The sequence below is a fragment of the Aythya ferina genome, assembly GCF_964211825.1.
Source record: "Aythya ferina genome assembly, chromosome: 1".
NCBI lineage: Eukaryota > Metazoa > Chordata > Aves > Anseriformes > Anatidae > Aythya > Aythya ferina.
Window position 1 is genome coordinate 119,148,620 of NC_140296.1, and position 24,570 is coordinate 119,173,189.

At 38.0% G+C, this 24,570-nt stretch overlaps 1 protein-coding gene across 1 annotated transcript; it reads right to left on the bottom strand.

Annotated features, from left to right (window-relative positions):
• Positions 1-1,758: 1,758 nt before the first annotated feature.
• On the bottom strand, positions 1,759-24,476 carry ATG3 (autophagy related 3). The gene is made up of 12 exons (XM_084506476.1): positions 24,308-24,476; positions 22,220-22,261; positions 19,055-19,104; positions 17,821-17,891; positions 16,071-16,178; positions 14,063-14,112; positions 12,151-12,232; positions 11,554-11,588; positions 10,707-10,862; positions 9,933-10,060; positions 3,851-3,919; positions 1,759-1,971 (listed from the first exon to the last, which is right to left on the bottom strand). Exons 1-12 carry the CDS (start codon positions 24,377-24,379, stop codon positions 1,890-1,892), a joined length of 945 nt encoding a protein of 314 aa, XP_084362602.1. The 5' UTR covers positions 24,380-24,476; the 3' UTR covers positions 1,759-1,889.
• Between the last annotated feature and the right edge of the window lie 94 nt (positions 24,477-24,570).

The following is a 24,570-nucleotide window of genomic DNA, read 5'->3' on the forward strand; positions in this document are numbered from 1 at the left end:
ATAGCAGCTCCAACAGCAGCAGTCTTCATTTCTAACATTTTTAATACTAGTCACAAATGGAAAAGTATGAATGTAAAATTGCAGTAAAAATTGCTGCAAGTGCACACAACTCCGTCAGGTCAGGTCCAGCCACTTTGATACCCAGCCAAGCATCCACTTATTTTCATGTGCGGGTAAGGTTTTGTAATATCAGGGTATATTTGTGCTACAACTGCTGTAAGATGTTAAATATCATGGTGTTGATGGAAGCCACTGACTAGTTTGCTTCACTGCTGCTGCCCATCTGTTTTTCTCCTATAGTCAGAGAAAAAAGCCTTCCATTACTAAAAAAGAAAAAAAAACTATAATCATGCCACTTCTGTCAACAGCCTGACAAAGAGGAACATGGTATTTGTTATCTCAACATACTGGAGACCACTGAAAGGCTAATTCACCTTCCTGAAGGAAGAGAATAGACACCTTTTAGGGAGAAGGAGGTTTCAAAACATTCTGACAGAGCAAGCTGTCCCCAACCCCCAAAAAAATAATAAAATCAACCCCCCCACATTTCTTGGGTGGAGAACAGCTGTTTCCTTTGTTAACAAAGGATTCAACACATCTTTGAAATGAATCTGATAGGAAAATCCTATGACATGACTCAGAGGGTGTGGCTAAGTTTTAACTTGTTTCAGCCAGCGTTACTCTTCACTTATATAGACACTGCTTAATATTGTCCAAGAAAGAAGTGAAAATTGGTATCAAAAGAGGAAAGCTGTTTTAAGCAAAGAACAGAGAAATTGATTATAGACCCTGATAAGTGAGAACATGGTACAGAGAACAGGCAAGACTTGGCATAAGTTGTGCCAAGCTTCCTACTCAACTGTACGTTCAGAAAATGTAGATAACCAATTTTGTATTATCCTGTAGCATGACAGCTGGATGTTTGTGAGACAAAGATGTTGTTGCAAAAGCTACGAAGACTTTAAGTGAAGCTATGACATATACATGACAGTCCTTTTCTCCTATCTTGATGAATGATGAACTTGCATTCTATAGGGCAGAAGATAGCTGCCAAAGCCTGGATGCATCTGCAATACCTGAATTCAAACATTATGGACGCTTTAACCTAAAATGGAAATCATGCTATTCAGCTGCAAGTTCGCATAGTCTAGGTTGGGACAAATTGTCAAGATTGAACCCTGCTCTAACACAGTTTTCTCCCTCCTTCCATCTGTAGTTTTGTAATTAGACTGTTCTTGCATTTATTACAAGTTGAACAGGCTACATACTAATACTCCTTTGTCTCCCCAAAAATGCCATCTCCAAATGCTAGTCTTACTCAAGTGTAAATCTGACTCACCTTTCAAAGAACGTCATTTATTTGAACGTTATTCAAAGAATGTTGTTTGCTTTAGTTTAAGACGTAGTTAAATTTTCCTAATAAGACCATCACTTATTTTCCTTCAGCTTTCAAAGCCTTCTTCCACTTAGAGGAAACAACCATTCATAACTATGGGAAAAAACAACTTGTCTCTCAAGTGAATTTAAATCACAGAAATATGTTACGTTTTCAGGAATCATCTTAGCAATGAAGCCAAGAAGATTAGGCTTCTACTAATACTAGTAAAGTAGACTTTAACTTCCAATATAGAGGAAAAAAAGAGTCTTCTGTTGAAAGGAAATTGAAGGAATTATGGAGAAAAAAATCCACCTTTTATTGCAGTATACGTATAGGAATGAAAGTGATTTATTTATTACACACAGACTTCTATTAAAAAGGCTGGTAATGGAACATTTTATTTTAATGCATTGACTTGATAAAAGGTTAGTTACAGAAATTGTGTGTAATGTTGTATGTCACATGGAAGGGTTATTTAAAAAAAGATTTGATAGAGGATCTCTCATTTTAGTTACATCGTAAAGTGCCTTGTATAGTCATATTCTATTGTCGGAATGACTGCTTGTACAAATTTCAAGAAAATAAGAAGGTACCTGTGTTTGGTGTTAAGGAAAAGGTGCAACAGCTAGAAATCCTCTACCCCCCGACCCCTAAACATACCAGCAGTCACATGCAATGGTCTGCTCAACAGTTTTTCTTGCTAATAGGAAAACAGTACTTAAAAATTATACAGTTAGAGACTGGGAAATTTACACAGTAGAACTCTAGTAGTAACATCTGATGCTCCTCCAAATACACAGACCTTTCTTTTTCAAGTTAAAGCAGGGAAACGGAAGTTCCTTTCAATAAATCTTACAAACTACACAAAAATTTGCAATCCCATTTACATACTTAATATTTGCTATTAACAAATGCCAAGGTAAACTGCACCTAGAAAGGTTAACTCCTAGCTACCTTCCTGTAACTGCAAGGAAATCAGGCTCCTCAGTGGCTCAGAAAAAGAAGTTGCTGTTCTGAACAATTCCTTGGAAAAGCTCCTTCCTGTTGATGGGGGAAAGTAGAGAAATTAGCTTTGCTAAGCTTTGAAGTCTGCCTTCCTTGAAGTCTTCCTAGTCTCCCTTATATGAGTCATCTTCAATGAGTCACCTTCAAACACTTGCTGTGCCCCAATCTGTAATGTGGAATATGCCTGATAATTGCTGTCTGATATTGCTGGATGTCTGTCCAATTGGGGCTGAGGCAGACAGACAACCAAAAAGAAAAATAAATCACAACTTACAATAATTATGTTATACTGGTACTTTTTGACAAACATGAACTACACAATAATGATGTACAAAACTGTCTGCTAAAAACACTCAATTATGTTAGAAATAGCAAAAAAAATAATAAAAATCTTGAAAATAAGCTATTTCAAACTACTGAGAAGCAGTATTTTCCAGTTCATTTTCTGTTGCTTGCTGCACAAATTTAGCAAGTGTCAACTCAGTGAACATGAATTTTACTGATTCAGGGCCTCTGGCTGCTCAGTAATCCCCTCCCTTGCTTGCCTTGTAGCTGCAAAAGCAGTTAGATTACTGTTCTGAAAGGACGTACTTGCTTTTAATACCAAGGTTATTTCGATTGTAAAGCACAGTACCAATTACTACAAGCATAATGCCAGTCACCTAACTAAAAGGAAATTGTTAGGCATTCTATACTGATGTTCAGAACAATGTCATCTTCATTGCTTTGTCATCCTAGTGTTTTCCCAAAGCAAGGTTTGTCAAATACTCTCTTCACTCCGTGTGAGCAGTAATAGGATCTCCACAGCTGTCAGAAACGAATCTCAGAGCCAAATCTAACACAGAAGCAGCATCTCCTTACCAAAAGGGTTGTTAGGCATTGGAATGGGCTGCCCAGGGAAACGGTTGAGTCACCATCCCTGGAGGTCTTTTAAAGACATTTAGATGTAGAGCTTAGGGATATGGTTTAGTGGAGGACTGGTTAGCGTTAGGTCAGAGGTTGGACTAGGTTATCTTGACGGTCTCTTCCAACCTAGATGATTCTGTGATCTCTCATATTTCTAAGTCTTTACTGTGAGATAACATCATAGCATGGATTCCCAAATTACACTTATGCACGTACCAAATCTGACCACACTCTATGAACCTCCAGCTCAACCTCCTAATACATCCTCCTGCATCACACTATCAGTTCCACCCTCTAGCTACTTCCTTACCACTTGTATAGAGACTCAACGCTTGTCCCTTCAGCACTACCTACTTTCCCCTGTGGTTCCTGCCCCACTCCCCGCAACTGATTAGTGGTGTTTGTTTGGACAGATCTCATCCCAGATCTGTAGCGTGCTGCCAAAACAGCTGTTTACTGCTTTCACACACCGCTGTATTTCAGTTTAGGAACCCTTAGGTAACAGCTCCTTACAGTGCAAAGAAGTCTCTAGAAATACCATGCAGTAATGAAAAAGGATACATGTGAACTCCAAGTTCTCCCCCACCTTCTGCAACAGTCTCAATTATTTTCTTCATCACTTCTGCATGCCTGAAAAACAGTAAAAATTATTTTAAAGATAAAACAACTCTTTTTCATTTTGCATAAACTAAATTTCGGATGGTTACCTTCAGCAAAGAAGGAAGAAATTTTCAGTTTATTAAGGTAGAAATCAAATAATAACTGAAAATATTAAGTCATGAATATAACATTACCTACCAGCCCCTTACATTGACAAGGAAAGGGGAGGATGGGCTACACTACAATGTATTCTGAGTAGCATAGTGAGAGGCATTCTGCTTGCCGCTAGTATATCTGTTAATTTTGAAATGGGGGTTAAACCCAGATGAACCCCCTTTAGAAGATGACTAGAAATTGCTGCAACTTTTTTCACTGCCTCCTATAAACTTTCAAATTTGCTTAAGTTAAGAGAGGAAGTTACTTACATAATTCACAGAGCTTCCTAGGAAAGCCAGGCTAAACCAACCCTGCATAAAACACTTTTTTGCTCTGGGACTGACTAGGGAAACTTTCCCTGGCTACAGCTGTAGTTCTATGGCAATGGGTTCTATGGCAACAGTTTCTAAACTATCTTCTGCTCACTCATGACTAAAATCATGACAAGGTTTAATCTGACAAACTCTCTAAATCAGATTACTACTGTGCAGTGGAGGATGAACATTTCTCCATGTGACTGTACTTTGAGGTTAAGTCAGTGACTTACCAGACCTACTATGAACCGCACAAATACTTCTGTACAAAGCTGATCATAGGAATATGACATGGAATTACAAAAGAGCTGAGATGAGAAGAATTAGAAGAAACTCTGGTCATCATCTAGTCCAGACCTCCCTGTACAAGGAATAGTGAGCTAGAACAGATTACTCAGGGACGTTGTCTGGTTTAGCTTTGACTATCTCTAACAATGAACACTTCAAATCTTTTCAAGACCAGTTACAATTTAGGACTAATGGTCTTGTGTTCAGGATAGCTCTTCTACCTCATAACCTACGGGATGAAGAACATACCAAATCAGAGGAGAGGACTACTGTATGGTTAATTGCGGTTTTATTTATATACTCATAACCCAAACTCACCTTACTTCCATCTATGCATCAACCCTATTTTAAATTCATGATTCTGCAGGCAATCACAATCAGAGAGACCATATAGTGCTGTGGACACTCAGTTATCCAAGACTTCAAACTAGTCAACAATAGCAGTTTAAAGAAGCCATCCCGTACAACTATGTGCCTATGAGATCTAGAAAGAGTGGCAAGTACAGTTTGTGTAACTTACTGAACACGCTTTGATGTTGTTATGCAAATCTAAATAACTGACTAATTGTTGGCGTTCAGCAATCACCTCTGAAGTTAATCATTCTGACAGTGACTGTGAACACAAGGAAGGAAGCTGTTGCAAAATTACCAAGACACATTGTAAACAGGAACATGTACGTCTGGGGAAATACAGAAGGTCAGCATTTGTCATTTATTGCGCTGTTGATCCGTACATGCCAGCTACTCTTCACTGTTAATTGCAGTTTTGGATCCTCACGATGCCATGGCAGAACACATGCTGTATGTGGTACCAAGGCTGGTTACTTCAATATAGGAACCTCACTGCTGTTAAAGCTTAAGTTTTGACCTCATCTGTAATGGTGGGCTATTTTTTGTACTTGCACAGAGTCCAGGTCACCGCAGATGTTACAAGTGTTTTACAGAATACAGGTTCAATCACACACATCTTAATGATGATTGTTTTTTTTTTTTTTTTTTTTAAATGGACTAAAGTGATCTCGAATTCTTTAACTGTCATCATAATAGTCATTCTTACAGTTACTTGGGAGAAGCTTTTTAAGAACCTTGCAAATTCTCAGAAATTGGTTTCCTTCCATTAGATAATTCTGAGGAATTAACATGAAGCATATACCTCCCCCTCCATATAAAAGGAATGTGATAACTGGGAGAAATGTAACCTAAAACATCCTATCTAGAAATCTCAAAGCTCAAAGATTTTTATTTTACTTCTGAATAAGAGCTCCCCAGAGACAAGTGGTTGTCTTAATTCAAGGTGACTAAATACTAGGTGCTCACCAATGCTTGTTCCAGGACCTGTTTGTAGATCCCTTGAGCTAACAAATAGGTCAGTCATTTGAAACACCTACGAAAATCCCCTAAATTACTTTCAGGTATTACTTGAATCACCTCAAGAGTTGGTTGATACGAGTTATTCATATTTCAAGTCAGAAATACCACTGTTGCTATTGAAAAGAAATTAAAATATGTAGAGTTAAGACCATGCATTAAGGGGCTATAAATAAATTGAAAGCTGCTGATTTCTTAGACTGGTAAGACAACCATTTATGCTGTCATTGGGAGTTTTTGCTTTTTAAGTGAAGAAACCCCCTCCCATGCTTTGTAAGTAAGTGAATAAAACTTTTGGTTAAAGAAATAAATTTCACAAGGGAAACATAACATGGGAAAGTAAATGGAAACAGTAAAAGCCATCCGGACATATTGGGGGGAAAAAAAAAAAAAAACAAAAAAACAAAAACACCCCACAAAACACATACAACCACTGGAAGTGATTGAGTTGCCCTACTTAACGAGTTTGATAATTTATTCATAAAACTGATATGAACATTGAGAACTGTGATTAAAAGTTTCCAGCAGTTAATGAGGAAGTTGAGTATGTTCCTGCCAGTACCATAAAAATGCTGACAATAAATTTGTCTTCCAGCAGGGCTGCAAGATGAACAGTTTCAACTAATTACTCAGAATAGAAGCAATCTTAAGCAGCTGCCCGTGGCAATCATCTTCACTCTACCACCCCGTTTCTCTCTTTTCTCTGACGCAGGACAAAGGGATAAATGCATCACAAGAACAGCCAAGCAAGGTTAGTGCCATCCAAATACCTTACATTACACAATATTTGTAACATGTAGGGAAGCAACAGCAGCAGAGCTAGATAAACACTGGAACTTCCCAACTAAATTAAGAAAAAACAGTACTTTGGGCCTTTTTTTTTTTAAAAAACAACAACAAAAAAAAAAAACAAAAAAAAACCAAAAAAAAACCAAAAAAAACCCTCAGAAGTCCAGACTTTCTTAGCTGTAAGCGTTATTATATTAAGGAGATGGAATAGCTTGCCTTGGAGAACAAGAGAACATACCTAATGCTTCAAAAGTCAGATAGCATGAGAATCTAATTTAGCCAAGGTCTTTACAGCACTGGTACCTAGCAGTCTCATAGAATTCATAGAACCCCATTTGAAACATCCATTTTATCTATGCTATCAGTCACTTCTCACATTCTCAGGCCTTTCCCAGGTCAAGCAGGTGCCAATCAACTAGACTGCCTTGTTTTTGAGAAGGCTACATTTAAGATTACTGACAAATTGGTCTCACTGCAATATCCTTTTTTGTTGTTGCTGTTCTTAAAAGACTAATTGCAGCAAGTTTAATGATGCAAGTTATTTCTTCAAGAGTACATATGGAATACATAACAAAGGCATTGAAACTTCATTCACTTCACAGGAAAAAAATGAAAAGATACGCTCACAGATCTCCTGGAAATGAAAACTCAATCCAAGTTCACAAGCTAGTATTAAATTGGTTCTTACTCTGCAAAGGAATTTTCAAAATTGAACAGATTACGTTGTAGTCACTGCCCTACATAAACTCTACCTAGTTAACGAGGGCTGTCATTCCCAGATGTCATCTTTGTTTCTTCTCTGAGCGCCCTCCAACCTGCATCCATCAACAGAAGCTTCTTCACAACCAACTTAGCAGCACCGCTTTCAGCAGTGACTAAACCAAGCCATGGCTTCATGCATTATTTTTTTTGTCTTTGCTTTGGATAGTCATCTTCCTAGTTAGTCTTAAGCCTTCCTACATTCATCCCACCTGATACTCCTTCAAAAGCACTAGCTGTGCAAAGAGCTGGCTGCACTTTTTTCTTTTTTAAAGCCCTACTTACTGCAAACAAGACAGAGTAACAAATAGATTGACATACTAAGATTCCTATCTTCATATGTTACAAGAACCTTTGCATCACACCTAAGGTCCACCTCCTTATCTGACAAATTCATAGTACATGCCCAAGAAGCCTGAGCGAGTGCCTAGTAATACTTCAAGTCTCCAGCAGTACACATCCCAGAGACGCCCTAGCACTGAAGCAGTAACTTCACTTGTAACAACTCTTAACAGTCTTTTTCTTTCATTATATTGCCTGAACAACTTTAGTTTAATTAGATGTATGCAGAATTTACTCCTTTTTCTGGCTTTCAGTGTGCAAGTAGTGAGTTGCATTCAATGCCACTAGTTTTCACTATTTAGAAGAAGAAAAAAAACAAAACACCACCTATCATTTATTCTCCTTCTGTAGGGTTTGTGATGGAGGTCTCAGAAACCAGAACTCCCTCCTCAGCAGCATTTTGCTAGCTGAAGGGTGGCATGTTATTCAAGTAATTCCTTATTTGGAAGAAGCTTCATAACTGATAGCAGTTATCTCTAACACCCTCTTTGTACCTCTTCCAGTTTTAGTCTTCCTTTACCTCAGACTGTGGAACTGATGACCAGAAATGTACTGCAGTATTCAATTTTCAGGTGGTGGTGCCACACGTTAATCACAGAAGCTTAATGACATTTTCTGTTCCACCTTTTATTCTTTCCCTAATAGTTCTCTGCCCTCCTGTACTGCTCTTGAGTACCAAGGCTTATGCTTTGGCAAATCTATTGTTACTGCAGTCTTAAACCTTGTGATTTAAAGACCAAAAATGAAGTTCACTATTTAAAAATTTCTCTAAGTCAGGTGTACAGGGGAGAAAACTGTTTCCCACTTGTACACTGGTTTTCCTGCTCAATGTTGTTCAGACATAACCCCTAGTGCTTGATGAAAGCAAACACTGCTGTAAAGCAGTGGTTAAAGAACTAGGATCTGGAAGAAAGACAAGATGCAGATTTCTGAAGTACGTGAATATACATCTTCATAACAAGATCAAGAGCAGCCATCCACTGGTGCAAAGCTTCCATGCTCTTTCTATGTTAAGAATGGTATGCTCTTCCTAAGACTAATCATACAATTAAAGATGGCCTAAACCAGTAATAAGAGTGTTTCGAGTCTGCAAAAGCTACCATAAGCTTGCCAATGACAAGCTAATTATTTGACATCTCAGCTAGTGACATAAGATCCATGTACGTTTCTTCAGGTACAAAGACATTTACAAGACTGAAAGAGGCAACTGGGATTTTATTTATTTATATTTTAAACATATACAAGATTATAAAGCATGTATTTTTATTTTTATTTTTTTAAGAGAAAGCCCAAACTCACATCTCCAAGATCTTAATACTACCAAGAGGTTGAGGAGTTACACTAGGATACTGGCTCTGCATCACTAAGCCACTTCAGAAGGGATAAAGGCCTAGTATCTAAGATGAAAGGTACCTTCAAAGACCTGTTTGAAAAAATATCTGCACAGCTAGTCTAACTACAGACTCCTTGCATTTTGGATGGGAAACGTGGAAAATGCAACAGAAAACACTGAGAACATGAATGTGTTTTGCACTTGTGTTCAACAAATATTTCAGTGTGGCATATAGAAGACCTGTTTATCAGCATAAAATTTCAAGGACTGCTGGAGGAAAAGAAGGCAGCAATTACAGAGTAGGAAAGTTATTTCAAACTGAAATGAAATAGCTTTTTTCTTCTCCCAGAGTACACATTATGCAGCAACTTATTGCATAGAATTTTTTTATTTATTTATTTTTTTTAAAAGTGTTCTAGTAGTCTGCCATCTTCTGGAGTCTATAGGAAAGTGGAGGAAAAGCAAGTAAAGCACGGAAGAGAGCTCTAACTTCATAATACACTTGCAGAAGCAAACACTGGGAATGACTCCAGAGAAAAGCTGTTATCTGCCTTTCACACTCCCTCAGAAGTGAGCAGACCACTATGGCAGCCACCTGTGGAAATACAGCCAAAAAATCTAAACAGAATTCCTAAAAAGACCAGCAAAATGCCTTATGCCTGCATCCTGAATCACACCAGGAACAAAGACTTACCTGCACGGATGAACTGAGCACATGGGAGGAGGAGGAAGATGAGGATGGTTTTCAATGGTCACTGTTTTTTTGACGTGATCTTGACTAATGTCTTCATACATATGCTCTACTGTTAAAGGCTGCCGTTGCTACAAGAAAAAAGGGAACATTTGAACAAAAGCGTCATTGGCAAAGAATCTTCTGCTCCTTCTCAATAATTCTATCATCATTAACATGAGGTACCGTAAATTACAGGTAACTAACATACAACAGATCTGAAAGTATGTTAAAGGAACTGTTATAAGATCCATATGGTATGGAAACAGCACTGCACAAAGTTTTGTTTACAATACACAAGGTGAATGGCAAAGTCAATATATTTGAGAACCAAGAACCTGGTTCTCATCTAGGCATTTGAGCCGTAAGTCCTCAACTTTAACTCAAACTTATTCATTAAAAGGGAAGAGTGATTTATCTAATCTTTTTCCCCAAAGGTCATGAAAACACACATCTGCTTACTTACGTAAATTGACTGGGATTATTTCTGGTAGCTCAAGAAATAGCAGTGCATGATTTTCTTTCTGTCAAATGTGCTTGGTTACAGAGTACAATTTTTCAGCAAAATATTTTTTACTTCCTGCAACCCCCAAAGCCCTGTCTGCAACCCTGACTGTGTAATGGGTTTTCTCACCATTTCTTTGAATTTGTTCAGTGAATAAGAAAGCAATAACAAAGTAGCCTTGCTATTTGACATGATCTAATTTCACAGAAGTGAGGAAAAAGATACAGATATACCTCATCATATCCAAATAACCAGAGCCTTGGAGTTTGGTAATATTTGTCGTAAGTGATGTAGAGGTCATAAGTTCTAGTCTGTAGAATAGCATCTTCCCCTCCAACATCAACTTTAGCTTTGTTAACTTCAACAATCTGTCTTGTGTCAAGTGTTGCCTGGTTTTCAAGGTAAAAATGACAATATTAGTACAGTCTTGTTTATATTCCATCATCACATCCTAAGCAGTTAGGAAGGGTCGTGAAATTGAAATTAATATTCTTAATATTAAGAAATGTAGGACTTGGGGTTTTGCTTTAGTCTTCAAAGCAGGAATACTGATTTCACTCAATTTTTTTTTCCTAAGTCTGATTTCTCAAAAAAGCATGCAACTACATAGTCCTATCCCCTCCATTCTTTCACCAATAGCTTTTGAACTTTTTGATGATTCCAATGAAATTAAGAAGGAAGAGGTCTGTTTATGCACATGTCACAAAGATCTTAAGCAAGTACCCCAAATAACCATACCCCCTGTTTTCCCTCGTAACACTCCAGCATCCATGTAGTCAGTTTAACCCACAAGCCAATCAATTCACCACATGTGAGCCTCAAGAACAATCACATGTGAATAGAACATTGCATGTAAGCAGAACAAAGCAGATCAGCAAAGAAAGCAAAATTACTGTAACTGAAATATTTCAGGACCTAAGAATTAGGGTGGACTGGCAGGAGAAAAATCCACAGGAAACCAAGTTCAGAAATCCCACCACTTATAATAAGCTTATGTGAACTATTTGTCATCCTTATTTTTATTTTGTGCTCATATTGGTGATAAGCATTGCAACAGAGAAGACAGAACTGTTCACTCACATCATCTGTCTCCAATAGCCCACTTTCTTCATACTCTGAAAAGAAGACCCATAAAATTCTGTGTTCAGCTCATAGTTAGCTGTCATATTTCCCATTCATAAACAATTCCATTAAAAAAATATCCACACATACCTAAAGATGTTTTATTCAGGGAGATCTCCCAACCCCTAAACCACATTATACCTCTTAACACAATTTGACAGACTGTAACAAGCACAATGAACAATCCTTAAACACGTAGTTTTTAGTAGACAGATTAAACGTAGATATGAAACCAGAACGAAGCTGTGCCAAAATCCCTATTTTTTGCTTGCATCTGTGCTGCTACTCAAACTAGTTTGCCACTCAACACTCACAGAAATTTTATCACAGAAGTTAAACATGCATCAATAATACCATTCAAAAGGTAACAACGAACAGGGACCTTTTTTTTTTTAAAAAAAAAACAAAAAACAAAAACAAAAAACAAACAAACAAAAACAAACAAACAAAAAAAAAACAAAACACGCATTCCATTAAAAAGTAGTATTTTCTTAGAGTGTTCTATAGTTAAAGGCTTGAAATAAATACACCCCCTCATCCAATTTAAGAAAATACCTTCCATGTCTGCAGCTTCCCCTTCATCTTCCTCATCATCATCTTCACAAGATGCTGATCGTTCTGGTATTTTTATATTATCCTTCAGAAGTTAAATTGAAAGCACTGCTTTAAGACAGCTGCATTTGAGATGCATCTACACAGTTTAACAGCCCCAGCAAGTTTAGGTCCAGTCAACTGAGCTATACAGAAAAATAGCTCCTACAATTTCAGCAACTATGCTGAACTCACATATTTGCTTATTAAACAAACTTAGTTTTGAAATCCTAGCATAACGTTAAAAATCCACTACAAATTTATCCTCTGACTTTGTATTCCAGAATGACTGTGTTCTTAAGCAAAGAGTAGACATAGTATTAAACAGACAATTTCTTTTCAAATAATCCACCTACATCAAATGAAAGGCAATGACTAAACACATAGACTGATATTTTGTGTGAATTAATCCACAAACAACTGTGCAAAAGTTCCGTAATTATTTCTGAAACATTTAAGAGCCCCCCCCCTTTTTTTTTTTATATCACTGTCTGAGGAAACAGAGCCCAGAGGTGAAGAATATGACAAATATGACAAGTCCTCAGCCAAATTTTGTGCTGATATATAACATTTGAATCCAACAGACAATTCTAGAGAAATTCAGAAGGAGGAGGTCTCAGTTTATGCTAGTTTCATGAAGACTTTAGGACAATACTCAAAATGATAAGAATTAGAAACTGCCCTAGCTGTAAGCATTACCAGACTGGTTTCCTCACTAGAAAAAAAAAAAAAAAAAAAAAAAAAACAGTACAAAAATACGTTGTCAAGTATTTTGGCAAACAGCATATTATCATAAAAGGATTCGTCATTCTGGATTGGACTTGTACTCCAAGAAATGATGTACTATACAACAAGCAGATTTTTTCTGCATACCAAACATAAAAATTGAAATCCAAGTCATAACACAACAGTTAAGCATCACAATAATATTCTAAAAGTACTGTTTTGTAAAAACAGAGATCACTTTTAGGTATTCATTAAGGCTGTTTCTTCAACCCTTATGTAACCAAGTGGTGAAAAAGCAGTATTTTTTACTATATTCAGCACAGTTCCATTTAAAATGGTTGAATTTCACAGTTCATCATATCAATAGTGTTTTGAGTTGTTTACAATTTGTGCGGTAATATGAGGGAGCCCATTCTCTTTCCCCCCTAAACTTCAGAATCTAATGATTTATGGATAGTTTCACAAATTCTCATAAGGCATAGCTGGAACTCCACTTGAGCCATCAGCTAATCTTAAAGCACTTTGTCTTTGGCTCTCTTAAGCACATTAAGAAATATGTATATACACACACCCCTCAATTTTTTCCAACTATTCTCAGTTTCCCAAGGGCTTAAGTTTCAGATTTGGCACCTGCTACAGAGTGACTTTTTGGAAAAGTACCGATAGTGATGACTTTGTAAGATATTTAAGCAGTTTTAGTTCATGTGGATGTGAGGACACCAGTTTGTTGAATAGAACTTAATGTGCTTAAACTTGCTTGCAGAAGTATTTCAAGGTTATGAATGAATACTTCACACTCCTGCATTATTTTTTCCATATAAGAATTTCTTTACACTGGCTCTCCAAACATTAGCTTCTTGAGACACAAGTACAGTATCACTGTAAACACATTATCATCTTCAGTTTGTAGATTTCTGGCAGACTAACTAAAGACATTGCAGTAAGAATACTGCTTTGGTAAACATCAAAATAAGGAGATGCACATGCTTTAGCTACTATGGTGGGCTGTGAAGATCAATGAGCATCTGGCAACATATCTAGCAATAAAAGTACATTTAAACCTTTCAGAAGCAACACTAGATTGCTGCAGGTAAGACTTCTATTACCTTTACATCCCATAATAAAGCAAAAGAAATTTCAAAACAAGTACCTTACTGTCTAGTGTGATCTCCTTAACTGCTTCTGTTGCACCCACTACACCTGTTAAATGAACAAGAAGTTTGCATTAAAGAAGTTTCTTTGTCACAGAACACTATGGAAATAGGTTGAGACATTGCAGAGTGAGACCTGCAACCAAAAGCAGTGTATAATTTTTCTAGTTGCATGTCACAACGATTTTAGACATTTGAAAGGCTGTTTATTTGGTGTTGGTAGCATGCATGGAGATGGACATCTATAATGAGACCATACTTTTAACGTAGAACACAATAGCACAGTTCTGGTACTTCAAGCAAATTTTGTTGATGGAACACCACAAAGTAATTTGGATTTTTATTTTAAGGAGTTTTTACACAAAAAATGAGTTCAGCATAGGCATTCACTTTGCAATAATACTCAGCTTTGTGAGTATTTGCATTTATGAGTACTTCTGAAGCATCTTGAAAGCAAAGTGTTCGTGACAAAGCAATATCATGGCAGGACACGATGCTTTTAGCTGAGGAAGCAATGGTAAAAAAAAGCCACCCCAAATCACAGTAGTATCAACTCTTCAGTACCTCCCCATTACCTTCCTAGTTTTAATGCAGCTCTCATCTGCTGCTCTTTGGGATACAGGCCAACATCTGCTTTGACTCAGTATAGACTTATTAGCTCTTCAGCTGAGAAATTCATCATTACAGAAAATAAACCTGGAACCAAATTACTGCCCACCAGAAGTGCATGATTGGACCTCAATTGTTTGGGAAACAGGTATGTCAGGTCAACGCTGCTGCGAAATGATGCATTTCCAGTGGCTGTGTGATTGTTTACAGAAAGTGTTTCCCACCCACCAGAAAAATATGTTGCTATAAAGCATATAAATTCAGATAGGTGGAAATAGATTATCTCCTCTGATGGTGTTTGGAAACCTGGCTACATCTAGTCAAGAGTCTTGCAGCTGTGTTAGCCCAGCATAGTGACCAAAATCAGTCCACCCTAAAAAACACACAAACTTGACAAAGCAGGAAAGGGGAATGCATATTTAATTCAAGAATATGACAAAGCTTTGTCAAAAAGATTTCCTTATGGTGGAGTGTTGTATTATGAAGTACAATGCATTTAAGAGTTTCATAAAAGAAAAAAGGGCATCTTCTTTCACCCTTCCTCTTCTCAGCTTGGCTGAACAATTTAGTGAGAACATCTACAGCAAAATGAAATACACCAAAGAAAGTAAGTACTGACTAAAGTACATTCTACCCTTGGAAATGGTAGGAAACAGCATCATTGGAAGACAAGTTGATTAACTTATGACAAAACATGAAGAAAGGCTAAAACTAATAAAATTAGCAGTTCTCAAGAGAAGAGGAATATGATTTAAGAGGTTCTGCCAGAAATACTAACGAGACAAATTCACTTAAGCAGTAATTTTAGTCTTATTATAAATGGAAGCCCATCTGAAGATTTCCTATGAGAAAGGCCACATCTCACAGTGATCACTGTATTTAATTTTTCTTTTTCAGCCCCCTAGTCCACCTCAGATACTAAAATAAGAGTTATTTTCTAACGATTCCCCTTTTAACTCAAACACAACAAATTAACAAGATGTGAAATACTACAATAATTAAAGTTTCTTTGGGTCATCACTAAGTTAAAGGATCGGTAGAAATTAGCACATTCTTCAAATTAATATTTTAAAGCAACATTCTCTAAACAAGATCTTTTAAAGGAGCGAACTGGTACACAGCTCTTAAACCCAGCAATAGCCTAGTTGTACTTTAACAAGAGAATAATAAAATACTGCCAACCAACCCCCTGAAAAACAGCCTATTTCAGGCATACAAGCACTCAGTTAAATACCTAAGCAGCCATACGCAGAGCAAGTGGGTAGCTGGCACTGCAACTTATTTTTTCCCAGATTAGATAATGGAACACAGCCATCTGAGAAAGATTTTACTTTTTAATAGTGGAAACTGATTATCTTATCAATTACCAAATGCAAAGTTTGAAGCAAGACTGAATACCTGCATTGTGAAAGGTGTCTACCCATCCCCCATCACCATCATCTTCTTCTATAATTGCTTCCTGCTCATCCGAGTACTCCATCTGCTTACATCTTTTGTAGCACGGAACTGCAAAAAAAATTGCATATCAAAATGATTGCAGCCATTCTGTACAAAATCAGATGGAAGTATGAAGTTATTCTACAAAGACTTCTGAAATATGCTAGTCTCTCATATATCCTTATTTAAGAAGTTCTATAGCTATATTTCAAATGCAAAAGCACAAACTTAAATATAGTAGAAGGTGTTTAATCTCACAGCAGTGCATCACTTGACTTGACTGGAAAAAGCTTATTCTTGCAACCCACTAGAAACCTCTCATGTCTCTTTAGGCTGCCTATTCATTCACTAACAACTGGAGACAACCTACTAGTTTTCTTTGCATCACTAAACCATTTCTAGTCCAAGAACAACTTCGCTTACATTAGCGTAAGTTTACTGAATTGATTTGTCTTCTGCTACAAGTTTGAATCAGCAATTTATTATTAAACATACCTAATTTATCATGGTAATTATCTAGAAGTTTTGAAGAGGTTAGCATTAATGTTATTTAGAGTAACTTCTGACACATGAATTATTATATCACTGTACATCAAGTCCAGATTTAAACAAAGTTTCCAGAAAAAATAACAGAAAGAATGCAGAAAGCAAGAATTATGTCAAAAATTGCTTATTTTCAGGAAGAGTGGGGTGTAGAAGTCAGAGTGAAGAGAGGTTGTCCTGACTTCCAAAATGAAGTCTGTAGCATGGCTCTTGGTTTCACCCTTAGCCCATAACTTTACTCATGTGGTAGGCCAATGCATCATTACCAGCACAGATGGCATGAACAGGAAACATTTTAAAATGTGTCCTCGAAGGGTCACAGCAATGTGGGACCCTGGAACCAGGAGAAAAAGAAATAAAGTTGGCCGTGCAGCCATTAAGACCATTTCAGCAAAGCCCATCCAACACTACTATTAGCATTTTCACATGACAGTTTCCTGCAAGACTCTGAAAGCCTGCAAGTGAAATCAAAGAATGAAATTACAACCCACTGCAAGTGCAAATCTCTTCAGGATCCCTTCCGTTCTGTAAGTACTTCTAATGACATTATCTTTGACATATTTTGATACAAGATCTTTCTTTCAAGAAAATGATTTTGCCGTGATTGTGTTGCAACCTTATCTTTCTCATGCATTTTATTAAAAACATGGTAATCACAAATATTATATATACATAACCGTGAAACTGATCAAAATTTGATTTATAAATGTATTTTATATCACTGCTATTGAAAGGAATACTGACATTAGTTACACATCTGAACTAGAAGCATTGGTGTTACCATGAAAGACATTCTAGGTACACTTCCATAACCCAGGTTTTCCCCAAAAAAGAGGAAAATAAACCTATTTTCTTTTTAGAAACTGAACGTGAGCTGAAGGGCGGAAAAAAAAAAGGACAGGCAGATAAGGAGGTTTATTATACTTAAGCTTCATTTCTACTTCAGCAAGGCAAACTGCATTACTAGTATAAAGCCCTAGTAGCAACTGGTCTAAAGAAGAAATTTTAGATGCGCAGGAAGAACTTTTTTTTTTAATATCCCAAAGCCAAAACATCCAAAGTGCAAGATATTTGCTTCCCCTGTCAATACAGACAATCAGTAGAGTTGATAGCACAATCAGTCATGCTATCAATCCTAAGAACACTTATATTTAAACTTCAGCCTTACCATTTTTAGTTACCAAAAACTGTTTGTCTGTTGGCAGATAAGCCTTGACTTTTAGTTCTTCTCCTGAAGCCCTGCAAAATGAAGTGCACCATAAAAGGTTGAGAATTTGGTGATGTGCAAAAGAACCCTATTTTCAACTTATATGAAGAACATTCTACATACTTCTCTTGCCCTTTTCTCAGAATTTGTTTGCTATGACTTTACTCTTGGCTACAGAGAGATTTTGATCTAGGTATGAGGTCAAAAAGGTTGGCCACTCCTAAACTACAAAGTCTTGGATCAAAACCTATTTGCTGCTTCAATAGCTACTTAGGAACTACAAGCAAAGATGGGTTGACAGAGGAATCTAGTCTATATGAAACGTACTAGGATCAGCAACAACACAGTCCCAAGCATTTGTAGAGATTAATTTCAGAAAAAGCAAGAAAGACTTGTAAAGATATAAAAACCGGCAACAGTCACCAGAGCTTACATTATTTAAGCACTTGCTTTTGCTTTCTGTGTTTTTTGGTTTGGAATAAGAGTCTAAGCTTCTAAATAGTCTGTTGCCAACTGCTGACACACAGACCTGATTCAACATTTTCTCTGAAGTAGACAATAAAAAGGCAAGAAACGATGATTCGAGCATAACAATTCCTCCTTCATCTGTTCGCAGCCCAGTATAGAGCCAAGAACCTTGATGATACCAACTGCACAGACTGATTAGTTTTATCATGCAAGACATTAATAAAACATAAGTACCTTATCTGCACCCTTACCATACACAGAAGATAAGGGATTTCTGAGGACAAGCACAAAGTTACCTGATGTGGGCCAACTTGAGAATGTTTAACCAAAAAGCTCTTGCTTAAAATATACCAAATACAACTTGCTCTTAGCAATTTCAGTTGGACATGGCCTTTGCTTTTTCAATCACCATTACTAAGACAAACTCAGGGAGACACACTGATGCTGCAGCTGAACACTGAAAGCATGCATGGTAGCTTATTTCCTCTACAGCCTTTGGGAAACAAATAAAAGATCCCCAAACAAATCCTCATTTCCACTACCACCACACAGAACAACAAATTAGACCTGCTTGACTTAAAGTTTGTATCACTTCATCACAGAAATAGCATAAGTTCTACTGTGAGAGTCAGTGTACTACTCTGAAACGATGAATTGTATCCAATGGAAACATACAAAAGCATAGGTAGGGATGCTAACTTTCCTTAATTCTTTTGATTTCGCTTACCATTGCCAAGTAGGACAGTGGTGAACTAAGTGATCTCCAGCTGCGACAAACTGTTAAGAAAAAAAAATAAAGTACTGTTAAATATAGAGTAAGGAAGCAATTTCTGCAATAGTGACTTTTCAGTCATATATTCCTCCAATAGTTCTTATTTACATTATCTGTTTATATCATTTCATTGCTTTAACAACTTTTCAGCTAAACCCACAAAGACTAAAGTAACTTCACCTGGAGGAAATGCATACTAAGCATTGCTTCCTAGGTCAAGTAGCACTGTTTACTTTGTGATGAATAAGCTGCTTTTCTTTGCTACTCCTCAAAGTTCTACAAAGACACTCAAGAGATTAACATGAGAAGATGAATACTTGAATTTAAGCTTTCCCCTAAAACCAAACCAAAAAATATTTCTGTATTTTACTTGAGTTTCAGCTACAAGGTGTTTCTCTTCTAGTGTTCAAAACAATTTTGCAGCAAGAGAGGAAGTAACATTGCCACCATTTCATTGAACTAGTGAGAGAACTGCAACAGAAGAATAAATAGTACGCTTTTGATAATGACCATCACCATGTATCACTGACTGACGTTTACTAGATATGGATAACCAAGTACTTAGAACATTGAAAAAACTTGTGTAGAACTTCATTCTAAAGAAATAGCTTTTAACAATCTTCACTCCACTTGTTCTTATTATCAGACATAACAGCTTTTTTAAAATCACATCACCTTTTCAAAGCAATATTGGGTATGCTGTGCTAGACTTGTATAACCAAGTCAAAATCCACACAGCAAATTATAACCCGCTAGACTTAGTTTTTTCTACACAAATGGTAGAAGGCAAACCTGCCTTTAAGAATAGCAGTTTGCATGCTGTATGCATTAGTGCCTTTTGAAAAGAAGGTGCAAGCCTATTGCTGCAATTGCTTTGTCTTAAAACACCAGGTTACAATAATGTACTTCCAGGCTGACTACAATCTGTTATGGAGTGACACAACAGGCTTGGAGCGTAAGTGCCAGTCATATTCTCATCACGCCTTCCAATGCAAGGCACATCAGTGTAGTAGAAAATACCACAATGTGTATTGCATGCAGATTAGCAGATTTAATCTCTGCAAAAGTGATTTCTTTCAACCATTTTCCAAGAAAAATCTCTAGTGAAATACTCATTTTAAAGAAAACAGTAATCCCTTCCAACACACATGGAAATTAAAAAACATGTTATTAGGCTTTACCTAATAATAAATAACACATGAAACTTTAGAACCACTTAAAATGCTCTGTTCAGAGAATTGGAAGTTTGTAGTTCCAATGTTGAAGGACATTATTTAAGATGAAAAATTCAAAGCATTCTTTGGAAGTCTATGAATGAAAAAAAAAATAAACACTAAATTTCTTCTCCTAAACAGCATAATTAACCTAGTTGGTTTCACTTTCTATTTCTAAAGCACTAACATTATCATACCTGAATTGGTATAGCAGAAGTGGCAAGAAAACAATTTGAGATTTGCCTGTACTTACATATGAAATGAAAATGGCCACCTTTCTGAAGCATTAGCTAGTAAGAACTCATGACAGGCAAGAATTTGTTAAAATTAAATCAATTGCACTGCTAAATGGAAAAAATACAGATGCTGAATGTGATTAGTCATCATTAGCCTTATCACTAACAGACTCATCTTCAGAGACAAGCCACAACAACCACACTAAGTTTATCACAATGGTGAGCATCTCAGACTAACATACAGGCAGAGCAGGTTAAACTGAGATTCATTACTCACGAAATCCAAACTCATTTAAAGATAACATCCTACCATCATCACAGTTGATATCAGTTCTTTAGCAATCACTACTATATTAAGATCAAAATCGTCAGGGAATAGGAAAGACTGTCAAAGGGACAATCAGCATATCCATGCTCCGGTCCTATCTAAATTTAACAGGACTATTAGTCTTACTGTATAACCATTTCCCTTCAATATGGCTTTGAAGGATCCATTCTATTCATCTTATCAGCATCTATGTTTATAACAGACTATTTGCATTCATTTACTGGTGTTTAAATGCTGCAAGCAGTTTAACTCAGCATGGTTCTTCCTATGTTCTATAGAAGGTATCTGATCTTTCAGTCCTGCTGCAACATTCTCCCCTACATGGACTAATGTTTAATTCCTCCGTGATATGTATCCACTTTCTCCATAAACAGTTATTTTTAATCTATAATACATTAGTACATAAAATACACAGACACCTATGCACACACAATTATCAGAACACCATGTTGCTAAGCCTGTTTTTCTGAGTAGTACTCCCGTGGGTCACAGAAACCACAAGTGCTTGCATGCCTTGCAACAGAGCAGAAAAATGCTCGCTACCGACATTAGGAAAGACACTTTTGCCCACATGCACTACCTGTACCAGTTGTAATTTGTTCTCTCCCATCTTCACGTTTGTACAGTCTCACTTTTCTTTCATTCTACCTAACAGTCTGAACGCTATTCTTACACCTCTGTAAAGACAACGTATTTTCAGAACAGTAGCATTTTAACATGAAAAACAGCAGAACAGGGAAGCCTAAATAGCACTGCAAAATCAGTGCTAATATTCTAGAAAAATTCTTGTTGTTTTTTCTTCATAGCAGACTCCTTTAAAAACTACAACTGTTTGGCATTAATCCAAAACACAATCACTCTGAAGCAGCCTCTTGGGGTTGGGAGAGGGATGCTTGCTGTGAACAAGCATATATAATGATTTAGCCACAGCCCTGGAAGGAACCAAAAGAGAAGAAAGAGAAGACTGTTTCCAAGACACAGCAGTACAAGTTCTCCTTTGAATTGCTTATGGAAAAGGCCTTTGAAACAAACATATTCCTGTTTACTTCCATGATATATACGGAGTTGTTGACCCAGCATGAGCTTCCTTATTAGTGTTTTAGGATGTAGTACAGGAAAAGATAATTCACATTCAGATGCCACGTTGCATTTCAAGAAGAAACTGCTGTTGATCTACTTCATCTGTAGAGTAACAAGCCATTTAACTTCCACAGCATGGAAATTGTTTCAAGAAGGAACTGACAAAGGTGTAAACAGTTTGAGATGAGCGTGATCATTTGGAGTAAAAGTTGTATTTAGAAAATATGGAAGTACTGATATTTCAAAGGTTCTAAATACTTACTTCTTCAGGTGTAATTACTCCAGTTTCTTTAAATTTGGACTCCTACAATTAAAAAAAAAAAAAAAGTTAGAAGTTTGAGTTCTGCTGGCAAATCAACATACCCACTTTACTGGTAAATAAAAACATCTGTGAGATTTTCATCTTGCAACCAGCTCAGTCCACAGAGATCTCTGAAGCAACTTGGAGGTAGCCTTTGCCTGGGCTGATAAAATATGGAAGCAAGATGTATAAGTAAGGCCTGACATAATTACTTAGATGCAGGATCTGGGGAAATTGTGAAAAGAGTGTATTGTATATACAAAGATATACAAAGTATTTTTTTTGATGCTGCCAATTATATCAACAACTAAGAAAAAAGACTCCTTAACACCTTGTGTTATGTTCACCAGTAAGAGACCAGTAAGATACGGAAAACCAGATAGAATTTAATGATCCTCTCAGTCAGGGCTTTGGGACTGTTTCTTAGCACCAAACAGCAGTGCAACGCATTGATATGAAGGCTTTTAGTGAAGAAACCTGGTATTTGACTACAACTTCAGCCTACTCAATCGCTAGGAAAGCATTAAAGAAAACCAGCCACTGCTTAACTTAACTATTCTTGACACTTAACCCTGGTGCACTCTACCACCTGTGTTATATAAAGGGAAACAAGCACACCTAGTTCATGAACACATCTGACACCTTCCTCTCCCATAATATCTCTATAGAGACATTTAAGAACAACATTAGGAAAAGCAAACTGGCTGCTGGGCAGACATCATAGCATCACTCTGTGCAGTTCACAAAAACCAAAGAAACCCAAACAGCTATAGTTTAGCAGTTTAATTACCATAAACCCAAGAACTCCTGATAACACATTATGCAATATCACACTAGAGTCAGCTTACTATTTAAAACCTCAACATTAACCACATGCATTATGCAACACGCACAAAGTTGTGCTTCTGGAATTACAGAAGGAAACATGTAAAATACCCACACTCTGCTCCCCGAGGGTAAACAATCTCATCTTTTTCATCTCAAAGCATCCTGTGGTATGCAAGCTAGTGCGAGACACAAGCCTGATTTATTTTTGAAGGTAAGGAATGGGAGCACTTATTTCAGGCCCCTTGTAAAGGGAACACATACACATAATATTATCACCTCCCCCATGTGGGAGGGTCCACCTTGCCTCCCGGCCGCTAGCTGTACATCTGGTCACACAGATTCCTCTTCTGCTCACAGCAGAATAAAGCGCCAGCTGCTCCACAGCAAGCGTACGTGGTGAACACATCACTTCATGTTTCCACACCACAGCTTCACTGCAGCACGCATTGGTGGTTGAGCCTAGGAAGATCCACTACCCAGGCAGGATACCTCCAAGGGACAAGCTCATTTAATAGCTGCATATCGCTGCCTTCAACCCAGAGATCTAAGCGGTGAGGTGTAAGGCATACAGAAGGTCACGCTACAAAACTACGGGCAGAGAGATTGATGCTGTAAATAACTAACAGTAGAAATATTAAATAGGAGATTTATTGAACAATTAAGGTTGGAAAAGACCTCCAGGATCATCTGGTCCAACCATCACTCTCCTACCAATGTCAAACAATAAACAAGGCTCCCGAACACCAGGGACATCTCCTTGAGCACCCCCAGGGACGGTGACTCCACCACCTCCCTGGGCGACCCGTTCCAATGCCTGACTGCTCTTTCTGAGCAGAAATGTCTCCTTGTTTCCAACCTAAACCTCCCCTGGCACAACTTGAGGCCATTCCCTCTAGTCCTATCACTGGTTACCTGTGAGAAGAGGCTGACCTCAGCTCCCCACACCTTCCTTTCAGGTAGCTGTAGAGAGCAGTGAGGTCTCCCCCGAGCCTCCTCTTCCCCAGCCCAAACCCCCCCAGCTCCCTCAGCCGCTCCTCATAGCACTTGTGCTCCAGGCCCTGCACCAGCCTTGTAGCCCTGCCCTGGACACCCTCCAGGACCTCGCTGCCCTTCTCGCCCCCCGCAGCCCCTTCCCCAGCCCGGGCTCCCACAGGGGAGGGGGGGGCACGGCTCAGCACCGCCCCATCGCCGCCTGCAGCGCCCTCCCGCCCCCTGCGGCACCTTGAGCACGGGGGTGAGGTACTCGGCCACCTCCAGGGCCTTCCCCTTCACCGTGTTGATGACGCTCTGCATGCCGCCGGCCGCCCCAAGCCGAGCCGAGCTCAGCTCAGCCCCGCCGAGCGATGGCCGCGGCGCCGCCCCCCTCCTCCACCTCCCACCGCCCGCCCTCCCTCCCGTCACGTGACCCGCCGCCATTTTCTCTCCCCTCCCTCCGTCCCCCTGGTCGCGCCCATGACGCGGAGCGCAGGGCTGGCAAAGCGCGG

Excerpts from the sequence above, each read along its gene's own strand:
- ATG3 (XM_084506476.1), bottom strand. The coding sequence starts at position 24,379 with ATGCAGAGCGTCATCAACACGGTGAAGGGGAAGGCCCTGGAGGTGGCC. Across the intron at positions 22,262-24,307 it reads ACCTCACCCCCGTGCTCAAG|GAGTCCAAATTTAAAGAAAC; the intron begins GTGCCGCAGGGG and ends TTTTAATTGTAG. Across the intron at positions 10,863-11,553 it reads GGCTATTGGAGACAGATGAT|GCAACACTTGACACAAGACA; the intron begins GTGAGTGAACAG and ends CTTGAAAACCAG.